Genomic DNA, 25,562 nt, shown 5'->3' with positions numbered 1-25,562 from the left:
GGTATACCATCATAAATATCATTTATAAATACAGAAAAAACAATGGACCCAACACTGAGCCCTGAGGGACTCCACTAATAACATTAGTCCACGATGAGCAGTGTCCATTGATTACCACTCGCTGTCTTCTCCCCCTCAACCACCCCTTTATCCATAGCAGCAATTTGCCTCCAATGTCACACTGCTTCAATTTGTGTAGCAGTCTTCCATGTGCAACAGTATCAAAAGCCTTTCTAAGATCCAAGTATATAATATCAAAGCTATTCCCTGCATCCAGTTCTTTTGTGACTGCATCATAGTATCCAATCAAATTGGTCAGGCAAGACTTCCCCTTAACAAAACCATGCTGTGTCCGAGCTATAACTGAAGTCTTGTCTAAATGATCCTGCAGTGCTTCTTTAACCAGTGCCGCCATTAATTTTCCTGGAACAGAAGTTAAACTCACAGGTCTATAATTACTTGTGTCAGCCTTTGATCCTCCTTTGTGAATTGGGGTCACATTCGCACATTTCCAGTCTATGGGTACCTCCCCTGAGTCCAAGGAAGCTCTCATAATTATGGCTAAGGGTTTGCTTACTTCTTTTGCTGCCTCCTTTAATATAACTGGATAGGTCCCATCCACCCCGGGTGCCTTTCTTGTGTTTATCTTCAACAGTTTCTCCTCCACTTTACTCCCAGTTATTTCAAGATTCTGCAGCTTACTGCTAGAATTGAATACGCCTCTGGCATTCCCCTCGCTGAATAACTCCTCATGTGTGAATTTCGATGCAAAATATTCATTTAGTTTGTTAGCTACCTGAGCAGGATCATCAACAGTTGACCCATCAATATCAAGTGGACCAATCTGATTCATCCCCTTCCTTCTAGAGTTTACATAAGTAAAGAACTCTTTGCAGTTTTTCTTTGCATCCCTTGCCAAGGATTTCTCGTAATCTGCCTTCGCCTGCCTAACCTCCTTTGTAACTTGGTTGCATATCAACTTGTATCTATCATAGGCTTCTGTGTCATGTGTTAATTTGTAAGTATCCCATGCATTTTTCTTCTCTGCCATATGCCCATTAGTTCATCTGACATCCATTTTGGCCTAAACCTTGAACAATATTTCTTAGTTGGCATGTAAAGCCTAGTAGCTTCCAAGATAAGTTCTTTGAATGCTTCCCATTTTGAATTTGCTGTTGGTAACATCATCAGTTGGTCCCACTGCATGGAATTTAAATACTGTCTCAGTATTTTACAACATATTAAAGAATCAACGCATTTAAGATCAACAGTGGTCACATGCTATCCAATCAAATTTGTCAGACAAATTATGGTGTGGTTGCAAAGGAACTGGATGCAAAAATAATTTTGATATCATATACTTGGATTTCAGGAATGCTTTTGACACTGTTGCACATGGCAGACTACTGTACAAATTGGAGCAGAATTGTATTAAGGGTGAGCTTCTAAAATTGATAAAAGGACGGTTGAGTGGGAGAAGACAGAGGGTGGTAATCAATGGGCGCTGCTATTCGTGGACTAATGTCATTAGTGGAGGAGCCCCACAGGGTTCAGTGTTGGGTCCAGTGTTTTGTGTATTTATCAATGATATTGATGAAGGTATATCAGACTTAGTGTCGAAGTTTGCAGATGATACAAAGGTTGGCAGGGTTGTTAATGACAGTAATGGCAGTGGGTTACTTCAACATGATCTAGAAAATTTGGGAAGATGGGCTGAGAAGTGGCAACCGAAGTTTTACATTGACAAATGCAAAGTACTGCATATGGGTAGAAGTAATCCCAGAGAAACATACCAACTGTGTGGTACCACACTTAGGGTGATAGAAAATTAAAAAGAACTGGGAGTAACTGTGTCATCAGATATGAAGTTTTCTGAACAATGCAGACAGGCTACAAGAGCATGTCATGGGGTTTTGTCAATGATACACAGAAATTTTGTTAGCAGGGAAAAGAAGGTAATTGTCTCTCTGTATAAGGCAATGGTCAAGCCAGGCCTTGAGTACTGCATACTGGTCTGGAGGCCTCATTTTAGGAAGGATGTAGATTTGCTTGAGCGTGTACAGAGAAAGGCAACAAGATTGGTGAGGGGAATGAAGGGATCTTCTTACCAAGAGAGGCTTAAGTTCTGCAAATTTCAGCGGCTGGAGACTAGGTACCTGTGAAGTGATCTTATTGAGGCGTATAAGGCCTTGCCTTGAATGGGTTGAGCACGCTGAATTCTGATGGGATTCTTCCACTAGTTCGTGTTACGAACCTAAGGGGGCATAAATTCAAATTGAGGAAAGATAACTGTAGAATACACGTGTGGAAATTTTCCTTTAGCCAGTGGTTTGCTAAAATGGATAAAAATAGGTTAATTACTGGAGCAAACTTTCATCTGTCGTTGTGGAAGTTGATAGATTAAATAAATTTAAGGAGAAACAGGACAAACATTTAGAAGGAATGGTTGTGTGAATTTTTTTTTTTTTTTTTTACTGTGCCACATAAGCTCATATGCTTGCTTTCTTGCATCAGGCACCCCGATTACTATTACTATTTCGCAGATGGAAAAGCTATTAATAATATGGATGGAAAATCAGATTCAGAAACAAGTGCCCCTGAACCTAACGGCCATTCACCCAAGAAGTATTTATGAAGAAAACGATAATTTCTTATCGCAAACCCCAAGCCAAGTTAGTGGCAAGCAACGGGTGGTTTAATAGGTTCAAGCACGCGATGGTTTCCAAAACATTAAAGTATGCGGCAAATTCGCCAGTGTTGATTCTGCAGCTGCAGAGAAATTTTGTGATGTGTTGGAAAAAACCTCTTCTAAATTTCCACAGCTCTCAACTTCGGCAGCGGCGTGCTTTTCAGCTGGAGAGTTAATTCTGGCAATGATGCTTGAAAGATGAAACTTGCTGACGTTAGTCCTGTCTCCTCTCTCTTTTTGTAAATTTTTATAATTTTTAAATTTTTGCAATTTTGTACACTTTTGTAATTTTCCCTGTGCATAAGATAAAATGAAATTGAATAAATAATTATATTGAAATGTTCATCGTACATTTCTTTTTTGCTTCAATCAAATTCAGCGCTCATAGTTGTGAGTGCTGCATAAGCATTTAGGGAAATTCCGATTTATGTAAAATTCGACTTACGTTGGTCTGTGGAACGCAACCATACGTAAGTCGGGAAGGGACTGTATATACTTGTATATACACACGCAGATTAGAATCATTTTAAACGTTTCTTCGAGTTTCGCTCCGTAGGGCACGTGGACATTTTGTTTATGCCCCCAATTTTATTAAATCGCAGTGTTTTTTCATAAATTGTTTAAGCTGTTGGCAACTAAAGCGTTTTATTAATATTCTGATTTATTCAGATATAACTATGTATTTCTGATGCGCTTGCACTATATTTATACATAGTCTGTTTGCAACTTTATTCCAACCAAAAATTGTTGGTAATTGTAATTGTGTTTTTTAAAGAATAGCTCAAAATGCACACGGTTTTAACTCGGAATTTTACTGTAAGAGGGCGTCAAATATTTGTTTATGCACATATGGCGAATTGCAGAGGTTGTTGCGTGCTGGTATAGTTTTTCGTTGAAAAAAGTGCTACCATCATAGAATCTTTCAGTTTAGTTTAAAGACAGTTTTCTTTTTTTTTTTTTTGTTGCCTTTCAATTATTTTAAGAGCTGGAATACTTTGTTTCGTTCTCGTTGAATAAAGATCATTTGATAAATTATTTTTATTCTTTTGCATGTCTTGTATGGTATAAATGCAAGGCTTATTTTACAAATTTGCCAAAAAAAAATAAACAGCAGGTGACATATCTCTGAAATGAACACCACTGTGTTAGCATTGAACTCATTTAAAAGACTTATTCCCAATTTTAGGACTCTTGTTCATAATTTTTGTTTGAAAAGCCTTTATAATTGGAATAATCAGGTATGATTTTTTTTTTTTTTCATTCCCAGTTATTCGCATTACTCATTTCTGGATTTAGGTTGTCTGGAGCCCTGGAACATATTTTGAAAGGTCTTGAAATGAATTTCGCGTAGGCCCTGGACCAGCAGCAATAGTATTGGTCGGAGCCCAGTCACGACCTTGGGGCACCCTTGTTGGCTGCTGTTTGATAGGCGAGATTTGTTATTAAAAATTGTAATGTTAGGAATTTTTTCGTTTTCCAGGTCATCAGCGTTGGAAGAAGTTGAAAATGAATTTTCACCAAAGGAAAATGAAACTTAAAAGTTGCAATTTTTGGGTGAATTCCAGATTATGGGTACACCTTGTGACTGCGTTGTGGGCATGGCAAATTCGGGATGGATTCAAGCAAAAGAAGTGTAGGTTTTTTAATAGACTTTCATTTTTGGATAGTGAAAAAAGGTTAGGAGTTAGTTTAGGCCAGTAATTCAGGACGGATTCAAGCAAAAGAAGCCACTTCCTCCAGGTGTACCCATAATCTGCAGTATAATCCAATTTTTTGATCGTGGATGAGCAAATTTTAAGAGTTCCATGTACTGTATTAGTATTGGCAAATGATGTAAGAAAGCAAGCTTATGCAGCAGCATAAAAAAAAAAAAAACCTTTACATCTATCCACCCCTTCCAATAGTTTGTCTAATTCTTCCTTGAATTTATTCAAACTCTGTATTTCCAAAACAATGGACGGAAGCTTGTTTCAGCAATCAACCACCTGTTGGCTGAAGGCAAACTTCTTACATTTGTTTTACAACCATCCTTACTCAGTTTGAATTTATGCTGACTCATGTGCATATTCTGAACAACAGGAAAAATCTATCAGCATTGAGTTTGCTCAAGCCATTCAAATCCTTAAACAATTCAATCAGATCACCTCACAGGTGCCTAGTCTCCAGACAATGCAATTTGCAGAACTGAAGCCTTTCTTGGTAAGAGCATCCCTTTGTTTCCCTCATCAAAATAATTTTCTTTCTCTATACCCATTCAAACAGCTCTACATCCTTCCTAAAATTAGGCCTTCAGACCTGTATGCAATACTCAAGATTGGGCCTGACCATTGCCTTATACAATGGGATAATTATCTCCTTATTCCTGCTAGCAGAATTCTTGTATATCATTGGCAAAGCCCCATGAGTTGCCTGGCAGCAACTTCATATCTGACTGCAATATATTCTCCAGGTGCTTTTCATTTTTCCGTTATCATGAGTCTAGTACCACATAGTGGTACGTTACTCTGGGATTACTGCTACCCATATGCAGAATCTTGCATTTATCAATATTAAACTTCAGTTGCCATTTCTCAGCCCATCTGCCTACTTTTCTAGATCTTGTTGCAGAAGCATACGTTCATTACTGTCATTAACCACTCTGTCAACCTTTATATCATTTTCAAACTTAGACATTAAACGTGATGTACCTTCATCAATGTTATTAATAAATACAGAAAAGAACAGTGGGTCCAGCAGTGAACCCTGTGAAATTCTATTAATAACATTAGTCCATGAAGACCAGTGTCCATTGATAACCACTCTGGCTTCTCCCACTCAGCCATTCCTTTATTCAAAGCAGTAATGTGCCATTAATGTCGCATTGCTCCAGTTCGTACAGCAGTCTGATGTGCAACGGTATCAAAAGCTTTACCAAAATCCAAGTATATGATATCAAAATTAATATTTGCATCTTAATTCCTTTTGTACTGCATCACAATAACCAATAAAATTGGTGAAACAAGATCTCCCCTTAACGAATCCATGTTTGATTGAAGTATAACTGCACCCCTGTCTAGATGGCCTGCATTACTTCTTTAACCAGACTCCACTATTTTTCCATGAATAGAGGTTAAGCTGAAATGTCTGTAATTACTTGTGTCATCCTTCGACTCCCCCCCCATTTGTGAATTAGAGCTACATTCGCATGTCTCCGATCCACAGAGACCTCCACTGAATCCAAAGATGCTCTCATAATTATGGCTGTGGGTTTGCTTACCTCCTTTGCTGCTCCCTTAATATAATTGGTTAGATCCCATCCACCCCAGATGTCTTTTCTGTTTAACAGTTTTTCTTTCACTTTCCTTCTTATTAATACAAAATCATTTACCTCCCTGGTAGACTTTAAAAACTTCTGGCATCCTCTTCCCTAAAGAATTTCTCATGTGGGAATGTAGATGCAAAATACACATTCAATTTGTCTGACCAGGATCATTAACAGTTAAGCCATTGATATCAAATGGACCAATGTGATTCATCCCCTTCCTTATAGTGTTTACATAAGTAAATAAGTATTTGCTGTTTTTTTTTGCCTCCTTTGCCAAAGATTCTTTGTAATCTGCTTTGGCCTGTCTAACCTCCTTTTTTACTTGATTGCAGACTAGTTTATAGCTACCATAAGCTTCTGTATCAACTGATAATTTATATATATATTCTGTGCAGTTTTATTCTCTGCTACATGTCTCATTAGTTCATCTGACATCCATATAGGTTGAAGCATTGAACGATATTTCTTATCTGGTATGAAAAGCCTAGTAGCTTCTATGATTATTTCCCTGAATGCTTTCCACATTAGAATTTGTTGTTATATCCACTGTATGGAATTTAAGAATTGTCTGAGACCACTGTAGTCTCATTTACAAAAGCAAAAACCCTTTCCTTTACCCTTGACAGTACAGTAGTTACCCCAGGGGCTCTCATCTGGTGAGTATGGGCTTGGGAAACCCAGAGTCCTAAGCTGGATATCATTATCCTTCTCTTTCTTGGTGGTTCCTCTCTCTTTTTCTCTCTCAGGGTAACTCGGGAAATTTTTTTGGATGGTGCAGCATAAGCCTCAGCCTTCCTTGCATCATATGGCTAATAATAATAATAAAAAAAATCCCGTATTAACACTATGTTCATTATCACCCAGTGATTTTTTTATCTGCAGCTTCTTAATGCATAAAGAATTACTGCTAATAATGAGATGAAGAGTATTACTCTCCCTTGCTGCCTCTAACATGCTGCTGTAGAAGACAGTCATTCAATAAATCCACAAAAGCCTTGACAGTGTGTGAGTGACCAATCCACAAATTTGTTTGCCATATGGAAAGTTAAAATCCCTCATTATAAGACATTCTGGTTTTCTGACTCACTCAGTTTCTCTGTATAACTTTTTGTTGTACTCATCACAGACATTAGGCCTATAACACACTCCTACTATAATTTTTGTTTTCCCACTGCTTCTATCAAACCAAACTGACTCCACATGCACTGGCCACCTATGTCAACTGGATATACAATCTTAGATTTTATAAGAGTGTAACCTTTCCTCCTCTTCTGTCTTGGCTGTCCTTTCTGTACTCCCCATATTCAAATTCTCCATCTGCATGACACCATGTCTTTAATATGCCCACGATGTCTGCATTTGATGATTGGCCAGCACTTCAAATTTATTTACTGTGCTCATAGCATTGGTGTACATGCACCTGTTTTTACTCTTAGTAATCCTAACACAGCCTATATATTTGCTTGGTCCATGACAAATATATACAAGTATATTTGTATCCCTCTTATCTTTTCAGTTTCCTGACCTACATATGGAGCATTACCTACTACTGCTACTGTCACAGTAGCAGTAGTAGGTAATGCTCCACCCCTTCCATTATATTCCATCCTTGTGAGACAGTCCATCCTGTTAATAAACACAGACCACACTGAGAAAAATACTACCCCTTGAGCTTTGCACATTCTCTCCAGGGCTGCATTGATTGACAGGCCTGTCATGATATACTTCTCTTATTGTGTCTGGACATAATTGTAGGCACTCTTGGTTTCACTCCTAATTTGCAACTTTTTCCTCCACATTGCTCTATACTTGTTAATTAAATCCTCAGATATCCTACTCTTAATATCATTAGTACCAATGTGTATAAAAATATTACCTTTTGTGCTCTTAAAAGATAATAGCTTCTCTACAATGCCATCAACTTTAGGCTCTGAGAGATACCACTGCTCCTCTATTCCACTTGCCATTTTTGCACATTTTTGTCTTGAGAGCATGCAGATATAAAATACAGTGGTACCTCATATTATGCTACATTGCATTACACTAATTTGTATAATGCCTTAGAAAAAAAATATTAACCAAAAATAATAGGTTTATGCAAAAAATAATAAATAGGTTAAAAAGAATAATAACAGATTTATTCTAAAAGCATTAATAGAGGAATATGATGCAAGAAAGCAAGCTTATGCAGTATCAGCCAAAAAAAAAAAAAACACTCCCATTTCACCCCTCCATTCGTTCCAAATACCTGTCCATCTCAGCCTTAAATTTATTTAGGCTATCGACTTCCAAAACAAAGGATGGAAGTCTGTTCCACCAACCAACTACCTGCTGGCTAAAGGCAAACTTCTGCAAATCTATCCTACATCTGTCTTTCCTCAATTTGAATTTATGCCCTCTCAGATGATTATTCTCAGCGAGAGGAAGACTCCCATTAGCATTGAACATGCTCAAACCATTCAAGGCTTTATACACCTCAATCAGATCACTTCGCAGGTGCCTAGTCTCCAGACACTGTAATTTGCAAAATTTGAGCCTTTCTTCGTAAGAGCAACCCTTTGTTCCATTCACTAATCTTGTTGCCCTTCTCTGTACTTGTTCCAACAGCTCTACATCCTTCTTAAAATGAGGCCTCCAGACCTGTATACAGTACTCAAGGTGTGGCCTGACCATTGCCTTATACAAGGGGATAATCACCTCCTTATCCCTGCTAGAAAAATTCCTGTATATCATTGACACTATGAGCTACTCTTGCAGACTGTCTTCACTGTTCAGAAAACTTCATATCTGCCTGCACAATTACCCCCAGGTCCTTTTCGTTCTCTACCACTGTCAGTGTAGTACCAAAGAGTTGATACGTCACTCTGGGGTTACTGCTTCCCACATGTAGTACTTTACCTTTGTCAATGTTAAACTTCATTTGTCACCTCTCAGCCCATCTGCTCAACTTTTCTAGATCCTGTTGCAGCAGCGTACTGTCATTAGTGTCTTTAACAACCTTGCCAACCTTCGTATCGTCTGCAAACTTGGACATTAAGCTTGGTATACCATCATAAATATCATTTATAAATACAGAAAAAACAATGGACCCAACACTGAACCCTGAGGGACTCCACTAATAACATTAGTCCACAATGAGCAGTGTCCATTGATTACCACTCTCTGTCTTCTCCCACTCAACCATCCCTTTATCCATAGCAGCAATTTGCCTCCAATGCCACACTGCTCCAATTTGTTCAGCAGTCTTCCATGTGCAACAGTATCACAATCCTTTCTAAGGTCCAAATATATGATATCAAAGTTATTCCCTGCATCCAGTTCCTTTGTGACCACATCATAATATCCAATCAGATTGGTCAGGCAAGACTTTCCCTTAACAAAACCATGCTGTGTCCCAGCTATAACTGAAGTCTTGTCTAGATGATCCTGCAGTGCTTCTTTAACCAGTGCCTCCATTAATTTTCCTGGAACAGAAGTTATATTAATATTTATATATATTAATATTTATATATATTAATATATAGTGCTGTTTATATTTATAGGGACCTATGGAAATATAGTTCTTAGAATACCTTAATATGTTTATATGAGAGTGAGTCAAATGAAAACTAGAATTATTTTTTATCCTTAACTGGTACTTCATTTTACAAAAACATCTCTGCCATAGTTTAGACACTTGTCCCATCTGCATTTTTTATACCTTGCTCGTAAAAGTTTTTTTTTGATTTGTGTTGGTACATTGGTGCCAACATCAATCAAAAACATGTAAATTATGAATTCAAAACACTTGACTAGCCTCATGTTAGTCACTATATATATGTTTACTCTGGGGATGTGAATTAGCATATGCAGCTGCACCTGAACACTTGTATTTCTTAGAGTTTTATTTAATCATCTCTTTTAACTCATATATATTTTCTTATTATAACACCAATATACCATCTATATATAATACAGTACTGTGCTTAATAATGGTACTCAAGAAAGCTGCCTATTAGCATTTATAAATAAATTATTATGAAGTTGTGACCATGCCACCATAGGTGCTATTTTATAATGGCCTTGTTTACAACCATTTTAGCATATTGTCCTGTCCTTGGGAATCAATTAATATTAGCTCACTGAAGAATTAAATATAAATTGTGCCATTTTTATTTTATAGAACATGGGTATGTACATGTTATCTACCTCAGTCGAAGGCAATGTCTTACCGGAGGAATCAAATGCTAGTCAGGTATGTATATGTTATATTTTTTATGAATAATATTCATGTGGAGCTTAAAAAACAAATAATTATGTCAGGAATGTTATTTTGCAGGAACACCAGATATTTTTGGATAGTGTTCCTGGCAGAATACTATATATTAAATAATTAAAAGCCATTTTAAGGTTTTTCCCTATCCCTCCTCTCTAAGCTTTGCCTTTTTTTTTTTTTCCTAAGTAAACCAATCTCAGAAATATTAGCTTTTTTTTAAATTTTTTTTTTAACAACTGATATTTAAAAAGTTTCTGGCCTATCTTAGAAAGGATGAAACAATCTGTAACAGAATCAACTTTTATTCAACATATTCACCTGTACTGTCACATCTGTAACCAGTGGTGAGCTGTGAATATTTTAACAATGGGCTCGCAGTTTTTCCAACTTACTACTGAGTAAATTTGATCGGTCATGGAAGTGACGTCATCTGCGTCTTCCACTAGAGGAGCTTCCTACGCTCGCACTACTAGTAGTGTGATTAGAGCGCGTGATGTGTTTTTCGTGACCGTTATGATATCTGGAGTCGGGCAGATTTAGGGGGGTGGACAGGCGGCTTATTATCCCCTCAACCATGCATATAAGTGAATGTGTAAAACGTTCCTAGGTCTATCTAAAAAAAAAAAAAAACCTCAAAAACCTGGTTGTCATGCCTCGCCTTACCATGATAACTGGATACGACAGTGTCTGGAGTTCTAACTTTTTAGAATTTTTGAATAGTATGACATCACAACCATGCTTCCTGAAGTTACTATTGCAGTAAGTATAATTGCAACAATACAAATATTTGTCAGCAATTTCTTTTTTCGTCTCGCATTTTCGTTACATTCCATTGTTAGGTTCCCCTAACAGCTGTGTATGTCGCTTCAACTACAAGATCGGTACAGCAATCGGTGCGTTTTACAGAGATATTTAGATATTTGCACTCGCAAGTAAAAGTAAAGTAAAAAGTAAAGTGCAGCCATTATCGACCCACTGCAGGGTGGAAGCCTCCTCAACAATTCATGCTGAGGGAAATGGACCATAATCTGCCACGCTGGTCCAGTGTGGGTTGGCAGATCGACCGTATTCAGCAGTCAGGGGCTTGAACCCCGGTCTACTCAAAGAGCGTGTGCTACTGCACTCCCGCTCCTACCCACTCGGCTACGGAGGCCGTTTACATCTCTTACTTTAGTTATTATAAATCCATTGTATCTTATCTTCCAGAAATTATGAAAATCTGTGAATGATCAATAAAATATTTATAATAAAAAATCTCTTTTATTTTACGTAATTGATATATACAAATCAAAATACCTAAAAGAAACGCGAAGGATGTTTTGCATAAATCATCTACCGCGCGTGCTCGGCACACGTGCAACTTTTTTATTCGTCTTTTTTTAAACAACTAGGGAAATATAATGGATACATTTTTTCATGCTAAAATTTTAATATTGTGAATAAAAAATAACATGAAATATTTTCTGTATCACAAATAACATAAAAGCTTTTATCACAAAACATTCCACAATATAAAAACAAATATTACATAAAAAACAAAAACAAACTTTCTAGAAAAAGTACACAAAAAATCACAGATTACGTGAAAAAAAATTATTTTACCAATATTCAAGAAAAATTTATTCTGAAAATTGCCATATAAAATTTACTTCTTTATTAATATTTGTTGTTAATCTTCTGCTTTGCTCAATAGCTGAGCGATGATTACAGAGGAATAATTTGATATAACGATCTGGATCAAATTGAAGCAATAGTTTTCCATACAACCCCAGGGGGGGGGCTAACATCTGGTGAGTATGGGCTTGGCACACCCGGCATCCTGAGCTGGATAACATCATTCTTCTCTTTCTTGGTGATTCCCTTCTACTTTTTGCCTCTCTCTCTCTCTCTCTCTCTCTTAGGGTAACTCAGGATTTTTTTTTTTTTTGGTTGGCGCGGCATAAGCCTCAGGCTTCCTTACACCATATAGCTAATAATAATTTAGATGTATGGTCATCATAATCTGCAACATGTTTAATTGTCATAATATTATTCATTACGCTGAAAGCTGAAATCAGCTTCAGCACTGCTAATCGCAATGGTTTCAAAGATATTTTCTGGCTTTCTTAATGGAAAAGGGAATTTCACTCGATTTTAAAGATAAACTGTCTCAACAAAATCTCTAAAATCATTAATTTTTATTTCATATTTTATCGGAAAACTTAAATTTCTTATTCGGTTTTCACCGTCTTGCCACCGAGATGAAAGTTCTTTCATATTCACGATTTCAGGTAGCATATGTTTAAAATTTCTTTCAATGGTATCGTTATTTTCTTTATTTAATTTAAAATCACCTTATTGCATTAATAACTTATCCTTTAGGGATAAAACAATGAATGTAATAACTTGTCACGAGGTAATTTTTTTACTTTAGATTTTGATTCCTTCAAATTCTTTCCACTTCAACATGCTCTCAATTTTATCTTCATAATTTCCTTCAGAATTTTTCAAATTAGCAATAGCATTGATAGTTCGAATAATTAATTTATATGCTTTTACCATTGTGATTCTGTAAAGCTTCTGAAAGGTAAGAGAGCTCCTGCAGGATGTCGATCATTAGTGCTAAATGGTTAAGAAATTCCAAATTTAAAAGTCGATTTAATAATCTGGAATATTAAACTTCTGATTCAAAATGTTTGCACAAAGCAGGATAATTCCTCCAATCCACAACTCCCATCCTCAAGCTACTCATCATGGCCCGAACACCCGACCGATTTTTATAGTTTCCACATCAAGTTCTTTAGCAATCATCCTTGATTCGCGCTAGTTTTTTGGAGTTTTTTTTTTTTTTTTTTTATGTAAACCCCAAACACGAGAGGTATTAGAACCTATAGTACTTAGTACTGTGCTTGGGTTGGAGGTTGAGAAGACGAAAGAAGATATTTGTTGACATTGGACTTGAACTTCTGTAGACTGTAATTTTCAGGAAATATGTATAAAGGAAGGTTGTTCCAGAAAACGGCAGTTGAATGAATAAACGAGAAAGATAAAAAGTTGGTTCTGTGAGTTTGGAGTTGGACAGTAAATGGATGTTGGCTGGTGGCAGCACGTGTTCGGACTGTTTTGAAGGAGAGAGTGGGAATTATAGAAGCTAATTCAGAAGAACAGTGTCCATGGAAGTCTGTAGAAGAGGCATGCAACAGAAACAGTACGTCTATGAGACAGCGAGTGGAGAGACTTTGTTAAAGATGAATTATTAATTAACCTAACTGCCCTCTTCTGAATGGAATCAAGAAGCCTGAGAGAGGTTTTGGGGGCACCACCCCAGATGTGGGAACAATATTCCATGGCAGGGCAGATTTGCGATTTATACAGAGTGAGCAGCTGTTTGGAAGAAAAGTAATGCCGAGAGCGAAAGAGAAAACCAAGTTTTTTAGATGCAGACGAAGCAATATTTGTAATGTGCTTGTGCCAAGAGAGATTAGAAGTCAGGGTAATCCCCAAAAGAGATATATCATTTTGCCTAGAAATCGGAGTGTTACTAAAGATAAGCATAGGAGCAGAAGAATCCTTTTTGCGAGATATAAGACAAGACTGAGTTTTAGAAGGGTTGAAATCAACTAAGTTGTCTTTGCCCCATTGGAGAATTACCTGAAGATCGCCATTTAAGGAATTGGTATCAGATTTTCGAGAAGTTGAAGCTGATGGAGCAGGACAAGGTTTCTCAAAACGGAAAGTGGAATGTAATGTGCTATCATCGGCAAAACTATGGATAGGATTTCCAGTCAATGGAAGAAGGTCATTAATATAAAAGAGGAAAAGAGTGGGGGAAAGAACTGAACCTTGGGGGACACCGGCATTAGTGGAGAAGTTAGAAGACAGAGAGCTATCTACCATCACCCTCAGTGAGCGATCAGAGAGAAAACTGGATAACCAATTACTAAAAACAGTTGGCAAACCATAAGATGGAAGTTAGCTTGTTTAGAAGACCTTTATGCCAAACACAATGAAAAGCCTTTGAGATGTCAAGAGCAACTACTTGTGTTTCACCGAACCTTTCCATTGAATTAGTCCATAAATGGGTAACATAAGCCAGATTATCACCAGTGGTTCGACACTGACGGAATCCATACTGGCGATCGTTGATCAGACGGAAGGTTTCCAGGTAATTTAAGAGTTGGCGGTTAATTGATTTCTCCATTACTTTAGAAAGAGTAGACGTAATTGCAATAGGACGATAATTGGATGGGAGGGATTTGTCACCCTTTTTATGAACTGGCTAGATATGAGCAAATTTCCAGCAGAAGGAAAAACACCTTTGGAATAAGAAAGTGAAAAAAGGCAGCAAAGAATGGGAGTAAGTTCGGGAGCACAGGTTTTGAGAACAAGTGGAGAAATACCATCGGGACCTGGAGCTTTCTTAGCATCAAGATTCGTCAAAATCCTTCTGACATCCTTTTGACGGAAGACCACAGGAGACATTGAATGGAGCGTGTTGGGAATGGTGGGAGGTGTTTTACCAAGATCATTAATACATGAGTTGGAAGAAAAATGGGATGCTAGCAGGTCAGCTTTATCCTTGGCTGAAGTGACAACAGAACCATCTGGTTTGGACAGAGGTGGGAGCAGAGATGGGCAAAAGTTGCGTCCAATAGTTTTGGCAAGAGACCAGAATGCTCGGCTACCATTAGGGCAAGAAGCAAGTTTTCTACTCTTAGCCTGTTCAAACTCTAGTTTGGAACTGATTAATAACTGCTTTACAATTGTTGCGAGCTTTGGTGTATGCAGAAAATGAAACTGAAGAGTTAGAAACAAGCCAATTACGATATGCAACATTCTTCTCTTGAACAGCCTTAACACATTTATTGGAAAACCAAGGTTTAGATAAAGGATGAGATTTTAAAGTGGTGTGTGGGATAAAGGATTCCATTCCTGCAAGAATAATTTTACTGACACGATCTGAGCAAACGTTGACATCAGAAGTTTTGAAACAGTAATCCAACCAAGGAAAAGAAGAAAAGAAGTCTCGCAGGTCATCCCATTTTGCATTCTTGTAATGCTAAACAACACGAGGTTGGGAATAGCCACGAGATAAAGGCTGCATTGGAGAAGAGACAATCACCAAGTTGTGATCTGAAGTGCCTAAGGACCTCTCACTTTGAGCATGTACTTAGAAGGGTTGTTTGTGAGAAAAAGATCAAGCGTATTGGCTGTATGATTAGGATTGTCCGGTATTCTTGTAGATAAATGAACAATCTGTGCAAGGTCATTAGTAATTGCAAAAGCCTCAGCATCTCGACCAGCTGGGTCGGGATGACTAGAAAACGGAAGCCAGCTGGAGTTGTGAACATTAAAATCACTAAGGAAAATTACCTCACTGTTAGGAAAGTTGGACTGGAGAAAGTCAAGTTGTAAAGAGAGGAAGTCAAAGAGCTCCAAGTGATTAGTGGAGTTGGGAGAACGGTAGAAACAACAGATGAATTTGACACAATGAGGTAGAGAGATTTTAAGCCAGAGAAGATCGAAGAGAGGAGATTCCAAATTGCCAAGTCTCTGACAGGGAATATCAGAATGGACATATGCACAAGTACCACCTTTGAGGCGAAAGGAATCATACAGTGATTAATTTGGGCATCTGAGATGAGCCGTAGTTGAATCAACCGATAACTGAGATTCTGTCAGAAAAAGTACATGGAGTTTGGCAGACTGCAAGTGGAAATGGACATCGTTGAGATTAGAACTGAGACCACATATATTTGTGAAATGAATTAGGAAGTGCTTGGGAGGTTTAGATCTTTTCACAGATAAGCTTGTTCTATTAGTTTGACAATTCATGGTGTATTCAATAGTAAGAAAAAGTGGGTGGGACATGCTGTATGAAGTAATGAAATTTTTGGATATGGCGTACACATGGTAAGAATATACCCAGATCCTTGACATAACGTGGCCTCGACAATGCTCCCCGCATACACACTACTCGGACTCCCTCCAGTCACTGTCTGGCAGAGTAGAGGTAGCAAGATTATACACTAGCTGATCTGGAAGCCTCCTAGAGAGTTACCAATAGGTTCGGTCCGGTGTATTAACTAGCAGCCTGCGAACACCGTTTTAGAGCTGTACCCTCGAAATGTGAGGAATATAGGATCTCACCATGATGTTCATCATAACCTCAAAAGTCATCAATCATACTGCATGATGGAAGAGATAAGGAAGGGTTGACCGGAACTTAGCTCTAGAGACTAAACATGGGTTCCACCACTTCAAGCCTCCAATAAGCAAAGTGGTGGTATTTCACCGGTTGATGAGAGTCATCTACCACCTAGTACCGCCTGGTAACATAGAGGGATGGCATTCCTCCATGTGGTTTGGGCGCCACACCATGACCCTTGCTTACATTGGTTCACACCTGGGTGGTCACCCACCATATACTTGTGCATGGAGTTTATACCCAATATTACTAACAGTCCCACCATCGTGAAGGTGCAAGCAGAGGATTTGGCTGTCACAGACCGTCCGGACTTCACCAAAATTGGGTCCACTTGACTTGATTCTCACCCGAATATCAGTTCTATCAGCGTTTTAGACTCCAGGTAGCTAGTACAGTTTGTCTGGCATATCTGAGAGAATGTCTGTGACAACCTCAAGGACCATTGGTGATATAATGGTGATATAATGCTAATTATTGCCTGTATGCCATTATATTTTAGAACATTTTCTACATAGTGAAAAACTCGACAAAGTTTCAAAATCTGTCATCATTTCATTTTCGTAAGTTCTTAGTTGCCTCAATCCCCCCCCCCCTACATTGCTACCCCCACTAGTTCTTTGAAACAGTGCAAAATGTCGGAATCACATGGATATTCAGCTATTGTGACCATGTAAACATAGACAGGAGAAATTTACTGGAAGGCATGGATCACTCACTTCTCCGAAAAACTGGATAGATCCCATCCACCCCATTACTGGGGTGAATGGGATCTATCCAGTTATATTAAAGGAGGCAGCAAAGGAAGTATGCAAACCCCTAGCCATAATTATGAGAGCTTCTTTGGACTCAGGGGAGGTACCCATAGACTGGAGATGTGCAAATGTAACCCCAATTCACAAAGGAGGATCAAAGGCTGACACAAGTAATTATAGACCTGTTAGTTTAACTTCTGTTCCAGGTAAATTAATGGAGGCACTGGTTAAAGAAGCACTGCAGGATCATCTAGACAAGAATTCAGTTATAGCTCAGACGCAGCATGGTTTTGTTAAGGGCAGGTCTTGCCTGACCAATTTGATTGGATACTATGATGCAGTCACAAAAGAACTGGATGCAGGGAATAGCTTTGATATTATATACTTGGATCTTAGAAAGGCTTTTGATACTGTTGCACATGGAAGACTGCTGCACAAATTGGAGCAGTGTGGCATTGGAGGCAAATTGCTGCTATGGATAAGGGGATGGTTGAGTGGCAGAAGACAGAGAGTGGTAATCAATGGACACTGCTCAACGTGGACTAATGTTATTAGTGGAGTTCCTCAAGGTTCAGTGTTGGGTCCGTTGTTGTTTTCGGTGTTTATGAATGATATTGATGATGGGATATCAAGTTTAATGTCCAAGTTTGCAGATGATACAAAGGTTGGCAGGGTCGTTAAGGACAATACTGACGCTATGCTGCTGCAACAGGATCTGGAAAGGTTGAACAGATGGGCTGAGAGGTGGCAAATGAGGTTTAACATCGACAAATGTAAAGTGCTGCATATGGGAAACAGTAACCCCAGAGCAACGTATCAACTCTGCGGTACTACACTGACAGTGGTGGAGAATGAAAAGGACCTGGGGGTAATTGTGCAGGCAGATATGAAGTTCTCTGAGCAGTGCAGACGAGCTGCAAGAGTAGCTCATGGTGTCTTGTCAATGATATACAGGAATTTTTCTAGCAGGGATAAGGAGGTGATTATTCCCTTGTATAAGGCAATGTTAAGGCCACATCTTGATTACTGTATACAGGTCTGGAGGCCTCATTTCAAGAAGGATGTAGAGCTGCTGGAACGGGTACAGAGAAGGGCAACAAGATTAGTGAATGGAACAAAGGGGTGCTCTTACGAAGAAAGGCTTAAGTTTTGCAAATTACAGAGTCTGGAGACTAGGCACCGGCGAGGTGATCTGATAGAGGTGTATAAGGTTTTGAATGGTTTGAGCATCTCAATGCCAATGGGATTCTTCATCTTTCTCAGAATAATCATCTGAGAGGGCATAAATTCAAATTGAGGAAGGACGGATGTCGGATAGATGTGCGGAAATTTGCCTTTGGCCAGCGGCTGGTTGGTTGGTGGAACCGACTTCCATCACTTGTTGTTGAAGTTGATAGCCTAAACAAATTTAAAGCTCAACTGGACAGGTATTTCGAACGAACGGAGGGGTGAAATGGGAGTGGGTTTTTTTTTTTTTTTTTTTTTTTTTGGCTGATGCTGAATAAGCTTGCTTTCTTGCATCATATGCCTCTGCTAATGCTAATGCTAACATATGCCCGTTTGTCGGAGTAAAGGAAAACCACAACACAGGTTGACCAGAGGCTATAATCCGTGTCGAGAATCTTCTTAATCTCTTAATCCTCTGACTGGCTATGGAAAGCATATTGACTAGCGCGACTTCTCGCTATGTGATTGCATGGGTTTTACGAACACCACTAACATTGTGAAACAGCAATCCCTTTCACCCTTAATTCGCACTTTCTAATTACCTAAATAGCTTAAAGGCCAGAGGTGAGAACAATGCATACAAAATTGTCTCTCCTAATTCTTTCGTTACAAGGAAATTTTCTCTGTTCAATGGAAACCATTTTAAATGTAATTACTAAGGGGAATCAAAAAAATTCACTATAAAGAAGTTTGTTAAACAGAGGTTTGACAGTAATTAAATCAAAAATGAAGCAGCTTTAAAATACATAACTGATCGATTGTGCCATTAAAATGCTGGAAATGGGGCCCTGCTCGCCCCACAATAGTTTTGTTTCTGGATACTCAATAATTGCATTCAGGATTTTATTTGTAAAATAAATGATCATCAACAATGGGCTTGCAAATTTAAAAAAAAAAAATAACAATGGGCTCTCGCGAGCCCACTATAGCTCACCACTGTCTGTAACGACAGACACACAATACAACTTCCTTTGTCCTGTCCCTTTAAATAAAGCGCATTGTCTACGCCTTCCAGTTACACCTGATCACATTGATAATATCATTATTTGTCTCTAAGTGTCACCCTTTCAAATGCTATTTCAATGCAGGAAACAGGTATTAATTGAAGGGCCCATGTTTGGTGAATAGGTGTGACAGTAGTTCACAACCTAACATTATTGATTGTTTCCACGATTACCCATGGCCTATAACTGGGAGCATTGTGCAGGAAGAATATTCCTCTGGCAAGTTTCCCCCACAACATTTGGCTTTTAATTGCCCATGATGTTTCAGTATCAAGTTTAACTTTTTGAATATTTAACCCCAGGGGCTCACATCTGGTGAGTATGGGCTTGGCACACCCAGGGTCCTCAGCTGGATATCATCATTCTTCTCTTTCTCGGTGATTCCCTTCTACTTTTGACTCTCTCTTGACTTTGATTCACAAGTTTGGTGAATAGGTGTGACAGTAGTTCACAACCTAACATTATTGATTGTTTCCACGATTACCCATGGCCTATAACTGGGAGCATTGTGCAGGAAGAATATTCCTCTGGCAAGTTTCCCCCACAACATTTGGCTTTGCCCATGATGTTTCAGTATCAAGTTTAACTTTTTGAATATTTAACCCCAGGGGCTCACATCTGGTGAGTATGGGCTTGGCACACCCAGGGTCCTCAGCTGGATATCATCATTCTTCTCTTTCTCGGTGATTCCCTTCTACTTTTGACTCTCTCTCTTCTCTCTCTCGCTCAGGGTAACTCTGGGAATTTTTTTTTTTTTTTTTTTTTGCTGGTGTAGCATAAGCCTCAAGCTTCCTTGCACCATGTAGCTAATAATAATAATAATCAATGAATGTCACGTTCTTTACACCAAGATGCCATCATCTTAATAGATGATTAGCCCTGAAATTTCTTGTGGAAAGGAAATCCTTCATCATTCAATCCCTGGACTGTTGCTTGGTGCCTGGATAATAGTATTGAATTCAAATTTTCATCCATGGTCACCAGGTGACTAACCAACTTGTTTGAATCCTTGGAAAATTTTACAAGAATTATCTTTTCACAATTCACTCTATTCTCTTCATCATTAAAGGTTTGCATTCAACGTTTTACCATTTTTGCTGTATTTTTTTTAATGCTTAAATAGACAGTATGATGTACTGAATACCTAGTTTTTCAAAAAAACAACACATTTTTTCTTGAAAAAATGGATCCAAAAATTTGGATGTGTACTTTATTTATAAATTTAAGAGCTTGAGATGTCTTTTGAGGCCAGACAAGAATCTGTAGCCAAGCGCAAGGGTATAAATGTTCATGCCCTTTAAGTGACTGTGGTTTGAGTCACTTGATTATTAAAATATGGTAGAATGTTCTTGTATCCTGTCCATCTTCTGAACTCTGACCCATGTTGGGTGTTGTCCCAAGTATAAACAAAAAATTTATTTTTAAAATAAAAACACTTTGCTTTATTAACTTCAGCATTTTTATTTGCTTCTCTGGCTTGAGCCTAAAAGAAGTATTTCATTTATTACCAATATTTATTAAAATGTAGCTTGGAATGTTGTGCTGTATAAAAAGAATCCCTTTTGGAAATGGACATTCTTGTTTCCCAGCAACACGTGGATTATTCATATATCAGATTTGTGTGATTTTTGTCAGAACTGAAACATAAGATAACTAAGACTCAAAATGAAAGGTAGGATAATTGGCCACTTTCATTATTCACCTCCCATATTCAAGACAGAAATTGCCTAGCCCACATCATACAGTTTGAGATTCTGTCCTGCTAAACACGACTAATAAAGAGATGCATTTACAATCTTTTGCAGTTAGTGAAAAACTAGAAGTGATTCAAGAGGAAGCAGAAAAAAATCAGAAATTGTGCTGCTGGTAGGAATTTACATAAAAAAATTCTCTTTTGTTTCAAAAAATTGGATGCATGGCTTGTTCAAGGACATGGAGTAGTCAAGAAAATATGGTATATTCTATAAATATATGATATCCATGAGATATATTTACCATTTTTGCTATGTATTCTATCTAACCCAATCTGATAACCTTCCAAAGTCAGGTTATGAACAGCATCACTTTTCTGTGGTCAACATCATCAACAGTCATGGGTCATATAACTTTATAATCCATTTTAAATTCAGGAATGTATTTCTTGATAGTGCTGTATGATAGACAGTCATCATGTAATGTCTCCATCATATCCTTGTGAAATTTCTTCCCAAACAGTTCCTTCAAGAAAAAAGGTATTTTGCTGCTGCACAGCTGTATTCTTTTTACAAAATTATTAGCTTCCATAGTTGTGACTTCTTAACGAAAAAACACAAATTAAAATATTACCCTAAAAATTTTTCACAGAAATGGAAGTTAATATTATCTTATTTTATTTTCAAATAAGGAAATATATGGCAGGCCAGAAAATTTTCAAATACCTCTTGTTCATAATTATTCAGTATTTTTAGTAACCTTTGGAAATATAATTCTTAAAATGCAAGATTCCATTTACATGAGAGTAAGCCAAATGAAAACTAGAATTATTTTATACCATTAACTGGTACTTTATTTTTAAAAAATCTCCACTACAGTTTAGGCACTTATCCCATTTGTATTTTTCTATATTTTTTATACCTTGCTCATAAAAGTCTTTTGATTAATGTTGAACAGTTTTTACCAATAACAATCAAAAACATGTATAAGTAGACCCATGAATGAAAGGTCTGCCTCCAAGCCACATCATCAACTGTAAATACACTGTGAATTGTCTTGGTGATGTTGTCTGCTAAGACAACATTCTTATAACTGTGTGAGGTTGTGCCAGGCAAGGGCTATCCTTCAGAGTGTTTCCTTCTTCATGGTACATAATGGGCATGACATACAGTTATTGTTATACACCTTTTCCATATGTTGCCGGATTTATGCTGGAGTGATTGCTCCTGCTTTTCAAAAACTGAATAACACTGTGTTGTGCTTAGCTTTTTTTTTTTTTTTATGAAAACCCAAACTCAGAAAGGTATTAGAACCTATAGTACTTAGTACCATGCATGGATTGAAGGTTGAGAAGATGAAAGAAGATGATACTTGTTTACATTATACTTGGATTTCTAGATTGTAATTTTCCAGAAATATGTGTGAAGGGAGGCTGTTCCAGAAAACATAAACCAAAGGAATAAATGAGAAAGAAGAAAAGTTAGTTCTGTGAGTTTAAAGTTGGACTGTAAAAGGATGCTGACTAGTTGTGGCACATGTTTGGACTGGTTTGGAATAGGGAAGAATTATATAAGCCAACTCAGAAGAACAGTGTCCATGGAAGTATCTATAGAAAAGGCATGCAGCAGAACATCTATGAGACAGAAAGTGGAGAGTCTTTGTAAGAAATGGGTCATTAATTAACCTAACTGCCCTCTTTTGAATGGAGTCTAGAAGCTGAGTTATGGGGACATTGCCCCAGATGTGGGAACAATATTCCATGGTAGGGGGTAATTTGAGATTTGTACAGAGTGCATAGCTGTTTAAAAGAAAAGTAACACTGAGAGTGAAGGAGAAACCCCAATTTTTTTGGTTTTGGTTATGTAGAAAACCCTATAATCCCTAATAGAGATATGTGACCTTCTGTCGAAATCAGAGTGTCATCGAAGATAAGCATAGGAGCAGAAGAATCCTTTTTGCGAAATATAACACAGGACTGAGTTTTAGAAGGATTGAAATTAACTAAGTTATTTTTGCCCCACTGGAGAATTAAAAAAGTTGAAGCTGTTTGTACAGCTTGAAGGTGTACAAACTGGAAGGTGAATACAAAGTGCTATCATCAGCAAAACGATGGATAGGATTTCCAATCAATGGAAGAAAGTCATTAATATACAAAGAGAAAAAGAGTGGATCTTAAATATTCTTTTAGTGGCATGGTATGCAAGTATATCAAGAACTGGAAATTGGTAAAATAATGAGCACTTAAATCTGCATGAAATGTAATCTGCCTTTAATTTCTTAACGAATTACAGATTATTATCAGACATTTCTTGGTACTTCCTGTACCACTTCTTCAGTGACCATAAAGACAGCAGAAAAGGTAAATTATGGTGACTTGATTTACAAAAAGTTGTTAATTCGATTATACATTTCATATTTGTTAAGGTTTAGTCTTGAATTAGTTAAAAAATAGCTGTTAGCAAAACATCAGGTAAAGGTTAAATTTTAAGTTTTAAATAATTTTACTTTAGTTATTAATTTAGTTAATAAGATTAATATTTAAAATTAAATAAATTAACATTAAGTAAATGGTAATCTATGAAAACTTGCACTCTTTTAATGCTGTTCTCATGATACTATCAACTTCACATACCAATACAGTGGTTTATATTCAGTACAGAACATATTTATATGTTCTGTACTGAATTGTACTGTACTCTCAAACTACAAAGGCTGTAGTAAGACCCCTTCAACAAATACTAAAATCCATTTAAATAGTGAATCCACCACTGGGACAGAAGCAGGGGGAAACACATACATGTTTTGTTTCTTCCATAATTGTTTCATAACAAATATTAGTGATCAATTTTTTCTGAGTGACTTAGATTTTACATTTATTAAATGGGTTTTTAATTTTCATTTCAGATATCAGAAGAGGAAGAACTAGATAAATTATACAAAACCATTGAAATTGAAGTTAAGGGCCATGATAATGCAGTTCTTAAAAGTTATCAGTGGTATGTGACACAAGCAGCAAAAGAATTGGATATTACTGTTGCAAAAGTGTAAGTTATGGCATGTAAAATGCCAGAAGCATTCTAATCCCAAATTCTAATTAGAATGATTAGAAGCATTCTAATCCCATCATTTATAGTGAACAATAATAATTAAATTTGTTTCTAACTTTCTCAGTTGTTTATTGATTATTCTTGAGTAGCAAAAATTCAAAAAAAAATTTTTTTTTAAATTTTCTTTTAGATGGGAGCCTCCAACGATAAGACTGCGAAAGACTGTGCTGAAGTCTGTATTTATTTTCAAAAAGCACAGGGTGCAATATGAAACAAGAACGTATTTTAGAGTAATACAGGTAAGTTTGTGTATTTTTTTAATTGCTTGAATAACTTTATTTTTGCAATTCTTTCTGCAATGCCTTATTACTTCATGAAAATCGGCACCTTAACTTTTTTAGATATTCTTCCTGATTCAGTAGAAAAGCCCTTTGTGGTTGGAAATCATAGTAATTATAATGGAAATAATCTTGAATCATTTGCCACCACTAGTAATTGTAAATACAAGGTATGTTCAAAACATTCCCAGAATTTTACTATAAAAGTTTATTGAGTGAACAGTTGGGTTTACTAACCTAATCATCTCTAAAGTACTTTCCTTCTGTGCACGCACGCACGCACGCATGCATGCATGTATGTATGTGCACACGCACATGTGAAGACAGGAACAGAGATGGCCCAGCCCATGGAGGAGCTCAACTGAACACTAACATAGAATCAGTACCAATTTATCTAGCAGTGGGGCTCTTCCTCACAATCTGTTCTATATAATTGCCTCCTGTGGTAAACATTACCCAGGCAGATCTCGATGATCTTATTTTGCAATTGTTCTCACCATTCCTACTTCTTGGAGATTTTAGTGGACATAATACCCTATGGCAGTGGTTCTCAACCTTTTATGCTTCATGTACCCCCTGGAAATGTGTATGTAACTGGCCTACCCCTTGTATAGATAGATAAAACTATAGTTATAGTTTAACAATGGGAATAAAATAAAACATATATATATATATATATATATATATACACATTAAATTTTGTATTCATAAATTACATATATCAATAAACACAAAGAGTGACATAAACAATTTAACAAATCTTATAAAATTATAAACATTTTACTGAGTAATCAGTGAGATGGTTGTGCTTATTTATGCTTGCACAGTTCATCAGTGGTTGGGGTTATCTTGGTAAGGTAGAGTCGCAAGTCATCTTCAACATCCAGCCTGTTCCTATATTTATTTTTTAAAGCAGTTAGAGATGAAAAACCAGTTTCACATAAGTAAATTCTTGTGAAAGGTAACAAATATTTGACTGAAATTCTTGACAGTCGGATATTCCTTCTCCACTCTAATCCAAAAACTAATCAATGGCTTTTTGGAATGAATGCCTTTTAAACTATTGT

General features: G+C 37.2%; 1 protein-coding gene across 1 annotated transcript in view; it reads left to right on the top strand.

Moving 5' to 3' along the window:
- Window positions 1-3,766: 3,766 nt before the first annotated feature.
- The window catches only part of mRpS10 (mitochondrial ribosomal protein S10), a 40,343-nt gene continuing 18,547 nt past the window's right edge, over window positions 3,767-25,562 (top strand). The window contains exons 1-4 of the mRNA XM_090370802.1: window positions 3,767-3,927; window positions 10,156-10,227; window positions 24,015-24,154; window positions 24,348-24,456. Of these exons, the coding sequence (XP_090226928.1) occupies window positions 3,820-3,927; window positions 10,156-10,227; window positions 24,015-24,154; window positions 24,348-24,456 (429 nt within the window). The 5' untranslated portion in view covers window positions 3,767-3,819. The remainder of the gene's footprint in view (window positions 3,928-10,155; window positions 10,228-24,014; window positions 24,155-24,347; window positions 24,457-25,562) is intronic.

Source organism: Mastigoproctus giganteus, chromosome 3 (genome assembly GCF_048544385.1).
Source record: "Mastigoproctus giganteus isolate SK-2022 chromosome 3, ASM4854438v1, whole genome shotgun sequence".
NCBI lineage: Eukaryota > Metazoa > Arthropoda > Arachnida > Uropygi > Thelyphonidae > Mastigoproctus > Mastigoproctus giganteus.
The sequence above is the reverse complement of the archived record's forward strand: the minus strand, read 5'-3'. Positions and strand labels throughout refer to the sequence as shown.